The sequence below is a fragment of the Centruroides vittatus genome, unplaced genomic scaffold (genome assembly GCF_030686945.1).
Source record: "Centruroides vittatus isolate TY-2023 unplaced genomic scaffold, ASM3068694v2 contig_680, whole genome shotgun sequence".
NCBI lineage: Eukaryota > Metazoa > Arthropoda > Arachnida > Scorpiones > Buthidae > Centruroides > Centruroides vittatus.
In genome coordinates, this window is record NW_027122427.1 from 2,981,401 (window position 1) to 2,996,053 (window position 14,653).

General features: G+C 34.6%; 1 protein-coding gene across 2 annotated transcripts in view; it reads right to left on the reverse strand.

Moving 5' to 3' along the window:
- The window catches only part of LOC136980177 (uncharacterized), a 56,969-nt gene that overhangs the window by 28,415 nt on the left and 13,901 nt on the right, over window positions 1-14,653 (reverse strand). Inside the window, exon 3 of one of the 2 annotated variants that reach the window (XM_067276231.1) lies at window positions 12,903-13,093. In XM_067276231.1, coding sequence (XP_067132332.1) covers window positions 12,903-13,093 — 191 coding nt within the window. Of the gene's footprint in view, window positions 1-12,902; window positions 13,205-14,653 lie in introns of both variants that reach the window. The other variant, XM_067276230.1, reaches the window with a different exon arrangement.

The following is a 14,653-nucleotide window of genomic DNA, read 5'->3' on the forward strand; positions in this document are numbered from 1 at the left end:
GTACTTTCAGGCTACCCTGATCAATTAATGTAAATCTCTTTGGCTGTACCTTGTCTGCTATCCCACATTTATAATTTGTTTAGTTGTATATATTGTACATATCTTATTTTACTTCTTTTGTACTAGCATTTAGCTATTGATTTCACTGCTTATAAATGTAATTTCATCTTATTCTTTCTTGTATTTTGTGCCTGGTTGTGCATTGCAGTGCCAGGCTATGTAAGTTGTTAATTTACATTAATAAATATGTAATGAATGAATGAATGGGTACTTCCCTGTTGACTGGAAGTCTGCCTAAGTCAAACTTATACCAAAGAACCATGAACAACCACCCACTAGCCCCAGAGACTACAGACCCATTTCATTCTGCCAATCATGGGTAAAATCCTGGACAGACTTATCACTAACCATCTTATGAAAAATAACTACATCAACATCCACCAACATGGCTCTGTTCCTGGTAGGTCAACTATCAAAGCCCTGGCCTCAATCATTGATTATATTGAAAAAAACAAGAAAGATGGTGAACACTCTGTTCTAATTTCCATTGATTTCCAAGGAGCATTTGATAATTTATGGTGGGCGGAAATCCAGTATCGACTCTGTGAATATCACTGCCCTAATAACATCTTTAACATCATGAGTAGCTTTCTTGAAGATAGGCACATTGGCTTTTATACGAACAATCTCTCCTACACTCACCAAGCAGCCTAAGGTTGCCCTCAGGGGTCTATAGCCAGCCCGACCCTCTGGACTCCAGTTCACAATGACCTTCTGAACATCTGCAACAGGATACCAGGCTTCTTGGTGCAAGGGTATGCTGACGACACGGTGGCCCTTGTTTCTAACAAAAACTGTGACAACCTATGCAATATCATAATGGACACCATCTACAAATGGAGTACTGATAGTAAACTGCCTATAAATTAAAGCAAGTACATCATATTTCCAAAAAATACTAGCTTTCAAAAAAGCCCAACCATTAAAATCAAGAATACAAGAATCTCTAGGGTGAAGGACTTAATGTACTGTACCTTGAAGTAATCCTAGATGAAAAATTGCACCGGACAAAGCACATTGACAACATTTGCAAAAAGGTAACAATTGTCTCTAACAAACTGATTAATATAGCAGCCAATAATTGGAGTATCAGATACAATTTTGTCAAATATATCTATTTGGGTGCCATAAAGCCCATTATACTTTATGCTGCTCCTATCTGGGGAAAGGCCACCTACAAGCAAGCAAATATCAAAAAATTTATCAAAGTTCAGAGAATTGGAGACATTGCGAATTGCCAGGGCCTACCGTACTGCACCCACCTCGGCTCTTCTGATCATAAGCGGACTCTGCCCTCTATACCTTAAAATTAGAGCAGCTATGTGGTCTTGGAATCTCAAAAACATTGATTGACCTCTCTAACTGGAAAGATAAAATTCAGCACAAAATCCTTCCAAACCTTCCTGACAAAATCTACCAAGACCTCATTACGAATGGTATCAAGAAAAAATTTCCAAACTCCTATATAGATATGACTCTTTCCATGAACATCCAGGACCTCACTTACCATGATGAGAATGACCAGGATTATAAAATCTACATGGACGGTTCCAAGCAAGAGAATCAAGTGGGCGCAGCTTTTATCACGTACAACAAGGCAGGCAATATTACTCACCAGTCTGCTTTTAAGCTCGGTGAGTACTGTTCTGTCCCACAGGCGGAGATCTTTGCCATCATAAAGCACTTCATCACATCAATGAAGACTGGTTCCCCAAAAAACAAAAATAGCCATCTACACAGACCGCATTACAGCTCTTCACTCAATTTCCAACACCAACAACAATGGCTACAATGTTACCGCCATTCTGAAACTGCTTATCAGTAATAACCACAACCATCACATCACCCTTAACTGGGTTCATGGCCACTATTTTTTCTTTTTTATATTAATCAGGTACAAGTGATATGTACTGTACATACCCAGTACCACTTAGCACAACTGGGTGGTAAACTATCAATACATACAGTTATTGTAAAAAAAGATGTTAAATGTGTGTAACAGTAAAGGAATGGTATGGAAAGAGTGGACTCTGCCACTACTCACAATGCATGGGACTTAACACAATAAATGAGGTGAGTAGCTTCCCAGACAACTGACAATATTCAGTATAATTTTTGCATTAAAGTCCATTTGAAAATTATCTGGAGGCTGTTAGTAGAAGTCATTCTGTAATCTTTAATGAGAATTAGTAGTGCTTTCCTTTGGGCTGATGTTAGTTTCCTATTATTATGTATTTTGTGAGTGGCTTCCTCCCAAACTGGGCAGGCATAGGTAATTATTGGAATAAATATCATGTTATAAATTGAGTCCATAGCATGAGAGTCAAGCCCTCAGTTGCTTTTAGTGACCTTAGAGAAAGACTGAAAGATTAACCCTGTTTTCTTACAAATGTCCTCAATATGTGTGGTCCAAAGAAGCTTAAAGTCAAGTGTAATCCCTAAACATTTAATGTTTTTCTTTATTTTTATACTTTCTGACCCCATCCAAATTGTCAGTACTCTTGTACAAGTTTTGAGTGCCTGGCTTGTTCCAGATGATTCCTGTCGTTTTTCCTGGATTGAAGATTGAGCTTATTTTTCCCTCCCCATTCACTTATTTTTGACATAGCCTGCTTTCCTTTCCTTTCAAGTTCTGCTCTAGAGTTACCTGTCAACAGCACGAGTGCATCATATGCAAACACAATAATTTTGTCTTGTTCGAAGTCCTGGGTCAAAAAATCATTGAAAAGGATGCACCACAGAAGCGGCCCACAGGGTGAGCCCTGTAGACAGACCCTATTATACTCATTCTCAAAAGTAATATTCCCTGTTTTGATGGTAATACTTCTCTCATGAAGGTGTTGTTTCATCAGTAGATAGATGTTCATGGGGCATTGTAGTTGTCTGAGTCTATAAAGAATCAGTGGCCACCACGCACTGTCAAATGCCTTCTGAATGTTTATGTTAAGTCCCAAAACATATTTATTTCTATCAAGAAGTGCTTTGTTGTTGTTGAATGCCATAGTGATAGCATGAACGATTGCTTTCTAAAATCATACTGAGTGTCACTCAGTAGTTTATTTGATTCAAGGTGCCAAGGGAGACTGTTTGTAAGCAGTTTTTCCATTACTTTCCCTAGTGCAGGTAACAGGGAAATTGGTCTGTAATCTCCAGGTTTATTTACTTTAGGGACAAGTACTAACTTAGCTCTTTTCTACTCCCTGGGGAAGATGCTGAAATGTAGGCAAGTATTGAAGAGGTAAAGAAGTAGTATCGGGTTCATGTTCCAAATTTGTTTGATGACCTCTGGGGTAATTTTGTTGAGCCCGGGGGTCTTTCTGTTATTCAGGTTAGTGATTACTTTGCCAACTTCTTTGCGTGTAAAAGGGGGTGTGTCAGAAGTGTTAATATCTACGTTTATCTTGTCTCTGATTTCACTATGAATGTCGAGATCTTCGTTTTTGTTGTCTTCTACACACATTTTTTGAAATATAGCTTTGATGGTAGTTTCCAGATCATTTGTATGTCCTTCTGTAGTTTCCATGGTGGTCATGGCCTCTGTTCTTCTTAATTTGTTACAGCTCCACTTGGTGAGAAATCCTCAAGGGGTCCTTGCTAGCTCTAGTGCAGTATTCTCTCCAGGATTTCAATTTAGAATCTTGTATGTGGTTTCCGTATTCTTTTTGTAGCTGTAAGTATTGTTGCTCGCAGATCGACCTTTGTGTGTCCTCTTTAGTTTTTTGATACTTTTTTTCTGAGGGTGTTATTTCTGAGCCTCAGTTCAGACAAAATGTCATTCCACCAGGGAACCGGTTTATTCCTGGCTCTGTATTCTTGATTTCTTCTAATATACCTTGAAGATCGATACCTTTGGGACAATATATGTTAATTATGAGCAGTTTAGTGTCCTGTCCATAAATTTCACAGCAGGTAATGTATTGGTTGCTATGATTTTTGTGAAATAAAATAGGTATATTCTTATTTTCCAAAATAATAATGCTCCATGGGTATTCATTAGTTCCCTGAAGTATTATACTTTTAGTGGATAAACAAGCAGGTTTATTGTTAATACAATATGGTTCTCGTACAAGGATCATGTCGTAGGTTTGAAGTTTTGTTGAAAGCAGCGAGGTGGCGTCTCTTCCTCTACTGAGGTTTATTTGCAGGATACTAATTTTATCTTTAAGTTTTTGTTCTATAGTCTGTTTTTGCAATAATTATATTTTAATTTTCTGATAAATGGGACCTATGTGGTCTATTGCATTATGACTAGTATTTGTAAGTCTTTCCACCATGCAATTTTTACAAATAGGAGTTTCTTTTTTATTATTACATTCTTTGTAACTGTGTGTCCTAGTGCAGTGAGTGCATGTTTCGTGGTCCTTTTTACCATCTTTAGCTACATGTCCGAATCTAAGGCACCTGAAGCATTGAGTCACTGGGAAGAAGTCAGTGACTCTGCACCTTGACCATTGTATATTAATTTTTTCGTCTTTTATTAATAGATTTTGTATGTGAGGGGATGCCTGAAAAAGTTGGTGAATTTTCTACCCCTTGTTCCTACCAGGAATTTTAAGATTAGTTTGCTTTTAGATCTTTAAGATTATATAATTGATTAATGCAATCATTCTGTCCATGGATGTCATTTATAATATCATCTTTATTCTGCTGATTTGGGACAGATTTTAATATTAGTGGTAGTTTCTTTTTTGGTAACACTGTTGAAAATTGTGGGATTTTTTCATTAATCACTCTTTTTAAGGTTTTTAAATCTTCCCCCTTGTGTAGCTCAACTGCAATACCACCCTTACGAATACTTCTAATTCTTCGGACACCTTTCTTTAGTTCTGCTGGTTTAACAATTTCCCTAATTAGTTTTTCGTATTTTTGCAGGAGCTATTTTCATTTTTATCATAGATTAACAATACATTGTCAGAAAAACCTGGTAAGGATTTCTTGTTTGTTGGTTGAGTTCCCATTTTATTTTTAAGTACCTGACTGTAAAGTAGAAATTGTCCAGCAGTCTTTGAGTTATTTAATTCTATTTTAGTTACTTTTTCAAGAACCCGAGTTTGGTTTTCTAAAATATTTGCTTGGTTGTCATTTTCTATAATTATGTCTAATTTATTGGATATTTCTTCAAATTTGTTCATTTTTATGCCATCTTCATATATATCGATCACCCTTTGAATGCAACTTGTAATGAATTCAGTATGTTTCTGAATTCCAATCTTGGTTCTATTATTATGTTTTTTAAAGTATCCTTTCAGGTCCTCAAGGACCAAGTACGCTGCCTTTCTCAAATCCCCAAATTCTTTCCCACTCAGCTCCATGGGGATAACGCAATATTAACGTTAACAATACTAACATTAATAGCTAACCTGGCTAACGTTAAATGTAATAAAATTAAGAAAAACTAAATAGTCCATGAAATACAGAGTAACCATTAAAAACTAATCCAACTCCATAGACACAACCATTAGAAAAACCGTTATTCCATTTTTAAACAGTTAGAAAGTCTTACTGAATCTTTAATCCATTGTAACTTCTGAATGGTTTGGTCTAGCTCTAAACTTTTGGTACTGGTGTCTTCCTCTCATTGAGACAAATTCAATGGTGCCCAATATTGTTACCCACACAAGATAGTTTTCACAAAAACACAAACAAGGACAAGAGCACAAAGCACCACTGACCAGGTTCAGTATCACATGACTTCCGCCTGGTCTGTGGCCATTCTGGGGTGGAGGGGAACGAGGCAGCTGACGCTCACGCCAAAAGAGCTGCAGTCTTGTCCCTTCCTTGTTCTTACAGTAAGATACCACCTTCCACTAACCATAAATGGATCCGTAACCAACTTTTGCAAACTTGGCAAGAAGACTGGAACAACTGCACTACAGGCCGTCCCACTTATGGCTTCATTCCAGACATTTCTGCCAGGCTGAGTTGTAGGCATCTTGTTCCCAACTTTGCCTTGACTCAAGTTCTCACTGGCCATGGGAACTTCAATGCTTACCTCCATCAGTTTCGGCTATGGGACAGCAAGACCTGCAGATGCAACATGAACACCAAACAACACTACCTTCACCTATTGTTTGACTGTCCACTCTTCAACAGCAACAGAGAAAGACTCATTGATACTGCAACAACTTCGTAACAACCATAACTGGCCATGTCCCCTACAAGCCCTAGTATGTGAGAAAGACATGTACAATCACCTGAATAATTATTATCTGCAGAGCATCAAAGTGCTTACAGAGAGAATGAGAAACACTTAGTCAACAGCAGAACTCTCGTAGCCATGCAAATCTACTGAACTGCGATGTTAACACCACACGTTAATAAAAACCTATGTCTGTGCTTTTAATGTAACCCTAGGAATTTCAATTATAAATATGTTTGTAACCTGAAAATTTGTTCGGACTACATGCAATCTGACACCCACCCTGTATCTAGTTTATGAACAGTTAATCTGCATACTGTATATACATTTTCCATCTGTAAATATGTTTGTACTATCTGTCATTGTAACATAGCACTCCCATGCAATTAATGTACTATTGTTATAAAATTAAATAAAAGCAATAGGATTGGTTATTAATAACTTTTAAAAAATTAAAAATCCACTGAGGAGGCTATAAAGTGAAATGCATATGGTGAAAAAAGTTTAATAAAAAGGTGACTTCAATCCTTTCCACTTGTGTTGTTTTAGTTTCTTCGAAGTCGAGAAAAAACTAAGTGATTTTAACTCGCTGGTTTAAGAGAGAACTTTAAGTACTTTTTTAAAAATAATATACTATTGTTAATCTGTATAATGTACAAATGTTTGTCTTCTGTTCTTATGTTTGTGCTGTCTGCAATTTGTCAGACAGCACTCAACATGTAATTTCTTGTGCCAATATTAATTTGCAAACTGTATATATGTTATTACCTGTACATATGTTAGTGCTATTTGCGATTTGTAACATAGCACTCCCAACATGTATTCCTCTGTAACATTCTTGTTATTGTTATTGTATTTTCTACTGAACATTTTCTTATAAAGCACCATTGCAGTACATCCATGGATCCCAACCTTTTCTTCATCCCCTTTCCTGTTTCACCCCACCTCTTCTTCCCCACCCCATCTCCCCCCGTTTCCATAGCACAGGTTGTACCAAAGAGTGATATCTGTCTTACTACTACTACTCAGTCATCAACTCAATGTCACTCTACATCATACACTTTGATGACTCTCAGATCCAAGAAGTTGGATTTTTCAGGCAATGATAGGAGACACAAATGTGCAATAAAATATTTATGCTACTTATTTTGGCTACAAGCTGCAATTTCAAGTCAAAAAGTTTTTGACTAATTATCATATATATGAGATCATCAAAATCATTTTATTAAATTATTGAAACTATAAAATATATATATATTTTATAGCTTAAGTACTAGTTTATTACTTCATTGCCAATAACAAACACACAAGTGTATGCAAAGCATATAAGCAGCACAATTATGATAGTTTACAAAATGATCAAAGTCAGCTATCAAGTAATAGTTCATAGAGGGCTAGATAAAATGTTCATTGGTTCTTTAGAACTATGTTACAAGTGATATTAAAAGAGTGACATTGCCAGATCATTGAAGGAAAACAGTCATGTGACCATAAAAATTCCTCTGACATCACAAGGAAAACAACCACATTGATTAGTTTATGCCAATATTGGACAGAATGGTGATAAGTTTATATCTTTTAATTGCATAACAATTCATTATGTTTCAGTCAATACTGTTGAGAAATTACCATTTAACAAAAATAATAAGATTTATAATATAAATGTTTATGACTGCAGCTTTGAAAAATGCTAAAGCTTCAAGATCTGAACACGAAATGATGAATTCTTGTAAAATTTGAACAAAAAATCTACAAGGAATTTGAAAACAATAGATAAAAATTGCATTTCTCCAGCTATTGGAGTTATTGAAATGAAACTTAACACGTTGACTGCCACGTGACTTTTTAGGATTCTGTTGTAAAACGCCAACTTAATTTAATTATATTATATTATTAAAAACTCTAATCAGAGTATATAGTAATAATCAAATAGCATATAGAATGTGTTTTTCTTAAAATAAAGGTATTACGAATTATCTCGTAGTTGGCTTATGTAACAGAAAGCTCTTCGCTAAAGCCAAACTACGAGTTAATTCGTGCACAGACACGATTCGTCCTGTCACTTCGCTACAGCCAATCGGAGATGTGCGTCTAAATTCATTAGTAATAAATCGGATATAGAGGCGAGCACATCACATTTACGTCTTTTTTGAGAGTGTTATTTTTTATTTATTTTTATAATCAAATTATAAATATCCCAAAATGGATAAGAAAAGACCACTGACTAAAAAACAACTTGATTACTACACTAATCTAAGTGATTCAGAATCTGACAAAATTTTTGGTGAGGATGGGGGAGTTTATTTGGCAGCGAAATGGTCCTGTTACTGTATGTAAATGGAAAGACAAACGAGAAGTCCTTACCATTTCAAACATGCACGTTGTTGAAATGGTAGAGGTGTTCAATCGCAATGGAAAATGTTCGATGAAACCGAATATAATTCGAGATTATAATCATGGAATGTCTGGCATTGACGATCAGATCAAATGCTATCGTACTACACAGCTCTAAGAAAGACTATTAGATGGCCCAAAAAGGTTGCATTACATATTATAGAAATATATATACATAATGCGCACAAACTCTTTCAAAAAGCAACTTCTTCTAAAATAAAACTTATAAAGTTTAGAGAAGCATTCGTCAAAGCGTTGATTGGAGAAGAGATTCAACCAGTTTCAAAAAAAATTAAATTGCAGAAGCTCCACTATTTACAGAGTATCCCATCTACTCAGAAAAAACAACATCTGACAAAGCCATGTCGAATTTGTACCAAAGCTAAAAAACGCCGAGAAACGCGTTATTTCTGTCCAATCTGTCTTGAGAAGCCAGCCCTTTGCGTAGAAGATTGTTTTAAAAATTATCACAAACAATAAAAATATCGTTTTGCTTTTGATTTTGAATAAACATTTTATAATATTTTCTGTTCGTTTAAATTTATATTTCTGTTTTATAAATTATCACAAACAATAAAAATATTGTTTTGCTTTCGATTTTGAATAAACTTTTTATGATTATATTTTCTGTTCATTTATTAATAAATGTTCTGTTCATGTAAGCCAAACTTGATTTTTTGTTCTTGCCCCTGAAGCTATCTATTCATATTTACACTGATATACTACGAATTACATTGTAGCTGCACAAATATGGCAAGGAAACAAACTACGATATAACTCGTAGGTGGCGTCCTAGGCAGAAACGGTAACTACGAGTCATCTCGTAAATGGCAGTCAACGTGTTAATATAAGCAAATTCAAATACAGGCATACCCAAGGTTATGTAAATAATGTGTTCTGTGAAATAGTGATTGTATAGGGAGTTGCCATTTTCCTTATATATATATATATATATTTTTATTTAAAAATGTTTCACCTCAAGGCACAGGGCCGGATTATCGAATAGGCAAAGTAGACAAATGTCTAGGGCCCGTAATTCGGAGGGGCCCGGCTTCAGTGCAAAAGATTTCTCTGTCTCGATTTTGAAACTCGAATCGAAATACGATAGGAGAGAAACGGCTGTATTTAACAATTCTTACTAAGCTCCGCTTGACTAGCCACCACGTAAAAAAAAAAAAAAAAAAAAGCTCCGCTTGACTAGCCACCACGTAAAAAAAAAAAAAAATGTCAACAGCCACTCGTGTGTCAAAAGTAATGTACGCCACGAGATCTTTCGCGCCATCTAGAAATATTCCTAGGGCCGCCTCTCGTGGTAGTACTGATGTATGGTTATGATTTATTTTCTAAATCTAAACTTATACATCGCGACATCGCATATTCGATATAGCATTCAAGTTGCTCGAGTGCGAAGATATTACAATTCAATAGTGTTTTATAAAAGAGTTAAAAAGGGAGATACTACGGTGTGACTTGGGGTGACACTACGATATCCGCACCGGGTGTCACCCATGCTAGCTATGCTAATATCCCATTATATAAGATTTGTTTAGAAGCAACTTATTTAAATGGGGCCCCAATTTAAATTTTGTCTAGGGCCCGCTAGATGCTTAATCCAGTGCTGTCAAGGCACATTTTTGAGCAATGACCAATGCAGTTTCATGTCCCCCCGCATTCTGAAGAGAATGCCCTTATGTGATACTTTACAGAAAGAGGAGATTGATATAATTAACATTTCTAGACATCAAAAGTGCATTTGAAAATGCATGCAATTTTAAAATTTATCAGAAATACCAAAGTACCACAAAATATTTTCTACTTGTTCAAGAATTCCTTAAAAGACAGAACAGCTAAGCTTAAATTGAGTTTTGTTAAAAAAAACTGCACCCTAAATAAAGGCTATTCTCAAGGCTAAATATCTGGACCCCTATTCTGGAATGTACTTGCTATAATAAATGACTTTCTAATTAAATTATCAGACTATTTCTGTTTGTCAACTACATCATTAAAAAATAATTAATTATTGACACTTTGCCAAATTTGGTTACAATAATGCATCACGTGAGTGGTCTGCTGAGGAGAATGCATCCCAGGAAGACTTTTATAGGAAGCTGGACCCTATTTAGGTGTTACTTATGTGAAGAAAACCTAGAAAACTCCATGTGGCCAGCCTGATGGCCATGCCCAAACCCACGACTAAGTACCAGTGTTTGGTGGTTTTATCCACTCAGCTACTGAAGAGAACTTTTTAGAATTAAGAAAGTGCCATTCAAAAATGAAAAAACCCTGAGTTGTTAGATGTAGAAAATTAAACACTTGTCCACAAGTTTCCAGAACATATTTTTGAATTCTGTCACATGAGAATGTATGTCTTGGGAGCCATTAAGATACTGTAGTTGTTAGTGTAGGTCTGCAATTTTTAGTTTTTCATTGGCAACATACCTTATAAAACCAGTTCAGGTAGATATTGTGCAGTAGTCGGCTGCAATAATAGCCAGAGAGTTCTTTAAAATTGGTTTAAAGCTGTATGCAATATGTATGAAAACATGATGCATCGAGACTGTCTATGTATTCAACCATTCCAGTTACATTCATTTCTACATGATGAAAATTTTAAGAAGAAAATGGGTAACCAGCCATGCATGTAGGTATATCCAGTTAGATACATAACTTTGCTATCATTAGACACACAAGTTCATACAAAATGAACTTGTGTGTATCTAATTACTTTCAGATAGGGTTTGTGATAACTCTACATCAGGGATGGGCAACCTTTTTTCCGTGTAAGGGCTCCATTTCAAAACTTTTGAACTGATGCAAACCGCATACAAGTGAAAAGAGAAAAAAAATGTCAGTAAATCACAATTATTTATTCATGTATAATTATAAATTAGCATAGGTATACTTAATTTAGCTTCTGGAACTGGTGTAAACCTAATATATCAGAAATATTTGGTTAAATATTAGTCACTGCTAGTTTGAAATTAGATTTGATGTGAGTATATTAGCCGGTTTCTTGTTTTAACTTTTACTAAATTCATTGCAGGAAAAACTATTCACATACATAAGTTGTAGAAAATAATGTTTAAATTTTTACTGCATATTTCCTTAAGCTGAGAAATTGATATATTTATTCATATTTTATGCGACAGGGGCCGCAAAAAGTATTAATGCAGGCCGTGCGTTGCTCATCCCTGCTCTACATTTATCTTAAGGACACAAATATTTTGTGACAATTGTCAATTAAAATTTCACCTACTTTACCACTTGAAAAATAATTATAAGAGTCAAGACTCTTATAATTAAGCTTGGTAATCATAGGCTTTATTTTTAATAAGGTATTCAAACATAACCAGATATTCCAGGTCATTTTCTTGTGTTATTATTACATGACTATAGTACTAATTGATGAAAACTGTCCATCTGAAAATAAATTACAAAATACAAGTTTGTAATGCTTTTTTTCTTTTAGATCAGGAAAAATTTAAACTTGCATAAAAAATGATCAAAAATACTCTCTTTATAATTTAAAATATAAAACTTTTATTAATTTCTAACAAAGTGGTTGTTATATTTGAATTTCTATAGTTCTGCAGTTCCATACTTCTTGCAGTGTGTTAATGGTGGTGTGATGGTGGAACTACAGTACAGGAAAATACATGAACCTTCTCTGGAAAGTTGTGGATAGACTTTTCACAAAATAACACTCGATTCCACAAAGGCAAGTGCTGTGCTACCTGTCGCAGTAACGATATAATGCCTCTATTTTGCACTATATCATTGTTGCAGTAATTAAGTGAATATAATACATATTTTTTTAAATTATATCATTTTTTGTAAGAATTATATTTAATTTATTATTTTCTTAAATTTTTTGCCAATAGATGGTGCTACATGTAAAGCCAGCAAATCAAATGTAGCTAGAAATTAATTAATTTATAGAAATAAAATCGATATTTTGCAATGGGATTACGACATTATCTGTTAGAAGTATTTGAACAAATTGCAAAGTTTTGCAGCAATTAGTTGAACAGCCTAGGAGTATATAGCAAACAAACAAACAAACATCCTCATTTATGTATATAGATTTACCTTAAGCTGTAAATTGTTTTTCTAATAAAGATTAGCTTAGGATAGTGACATTTTGATTGAAAACATTTTCTGCAATAAGCTTTTTTTGGTCTTGAACTTAATACTTATTTGTTAGAGAAAGATTAAGATATATAAAGTACTATAAACATAACAAACAGATAATGATTCTATTACAAGTACAGTACATATATAAAAAAATACATGAAATTAGTATTCTTACCTCAGCTGTGAGAGAATTATGCCGACTTCTGTTTGGCACAAGTATTATTTGAATAAAATTCTGATGTTTTTTCACAGCAATTTCTTTATATCGAAAGGCACATTCACTCTGACGAACACTATATCTAACTGTCTCTTCTTCATACCTTCTGCGTTTTGAAGTTCTTAAAGTTGGTAGGGAGTGTCTTGATTCTTCATTAGTATAAAAAGATGAAAATATATTATGAGTAATGCTACTAGAAAATACTTGTTGTGAACTTAGTACATTCCAAGTTGTCTTCAAGTTATGATATTTTTGTTCATCTAAATTTTAATTGAAATATATCTTGTAAATAATTTATATTCATTAAAATAAATTATAAAATAATGATTACACATTTTATTACATATTATTCTATTATTATTATATATTAACACACAAATTAAAATACGTATGTAATTAATATGTAAAGATTAAATATTATATGAAAAATTTTTGATTTAGTATAGGACCAATTAATTAATGACTTATAAATTTGAACTAAAGACAAATAAGTATATTGCCATCTATTATTAACTTTAAACCAGGGATGTGGAGTTGGAGTTGGAAAAAATGCGTCGATTCCGACTCTGGGATTTTAAATTTAATATAGTTTTTTTATTTAAATGAAAGAAAATTTATTTTAAATACAAAATGCAGCAATTTATTTTAAATATGTAGATTTCTTTGTAGTATTTGTGTCTAGTAGTTAAATTATTTTTAAATTTATAAAAAAGGGAGAATCCCAAAAAGAACATCTATCCGTAGACAATATGACATTTAGTTGACAGTCGGATGGCCGAGCAATTAAGGTGGCAGCCTGCCACTCTGGGGGACCCGAGATCAATCCAGATGGGTCGAAAATTCCCCAGGAATTTTTCGGGAGTGATCCGACCGGATATGTTGGCCTCCGTCTCTCACCACCTGGCTGCCCAATTGTGGGCCTGATCGAATCCATAATGGGCTTGCTAAAAGAGGCCCTCTTAATGCCCACAGGGCGGAAAGAGTTGAAAAAAAATATGACATTTAGCACTATGGAATCCTTCAAATACTTAGGAACTGATATAAATAGAAATAATGACAACAAGAAGGAGATAGGGAGTCACTTTCTGAAGGGAAACAAAATCTATTTCAGGCTCACAAATATAGTAAAAAGCAGACTCCTTAGTAAAAGGATGAAGCTAACTGTATATGAGTTGCTGATTAGACCTGTGATTCTGTATGGACGTAAAACATGTCCAATGACAAAGCAAGAGGAACTAAAACTAAAGAGATTTGAAAATGAAATACTTAAGGAAAATTTTCAGACCTGTGAAAGATTATGATGATAAGGGTGTCATGGTCAATGGAGAACCAATATGGAGGAGAACAAACCAGGCCCATGATCACACAGATGATTAAGGTCAGCAGATTACAGTGACTGGGCCATGTTGTAAGGCTTCCTATAATGGCAACAGCTTCACAAGGGCTCCACTATGGGGGAAAAGAAATAAGACCAAGAGGCCATCCCAGAAAAAGATGGATAGATGGGGTCGCTGAAGATCTCAAAGACCTCAGAATCAAAGATTGGCAGAGGCAGGCTATAGACTGAACGAGACGGAGAATTCTCACTGCCGCTAAGGACCTCCAAGGCCAATAATGCCAGAAGAAGTTAAATTATTTTGACCAATTATATTTTTAATATTTTTGAATCATTCCTTTATTATCCCTGCTCTAAAAAGTACTCCATTTTT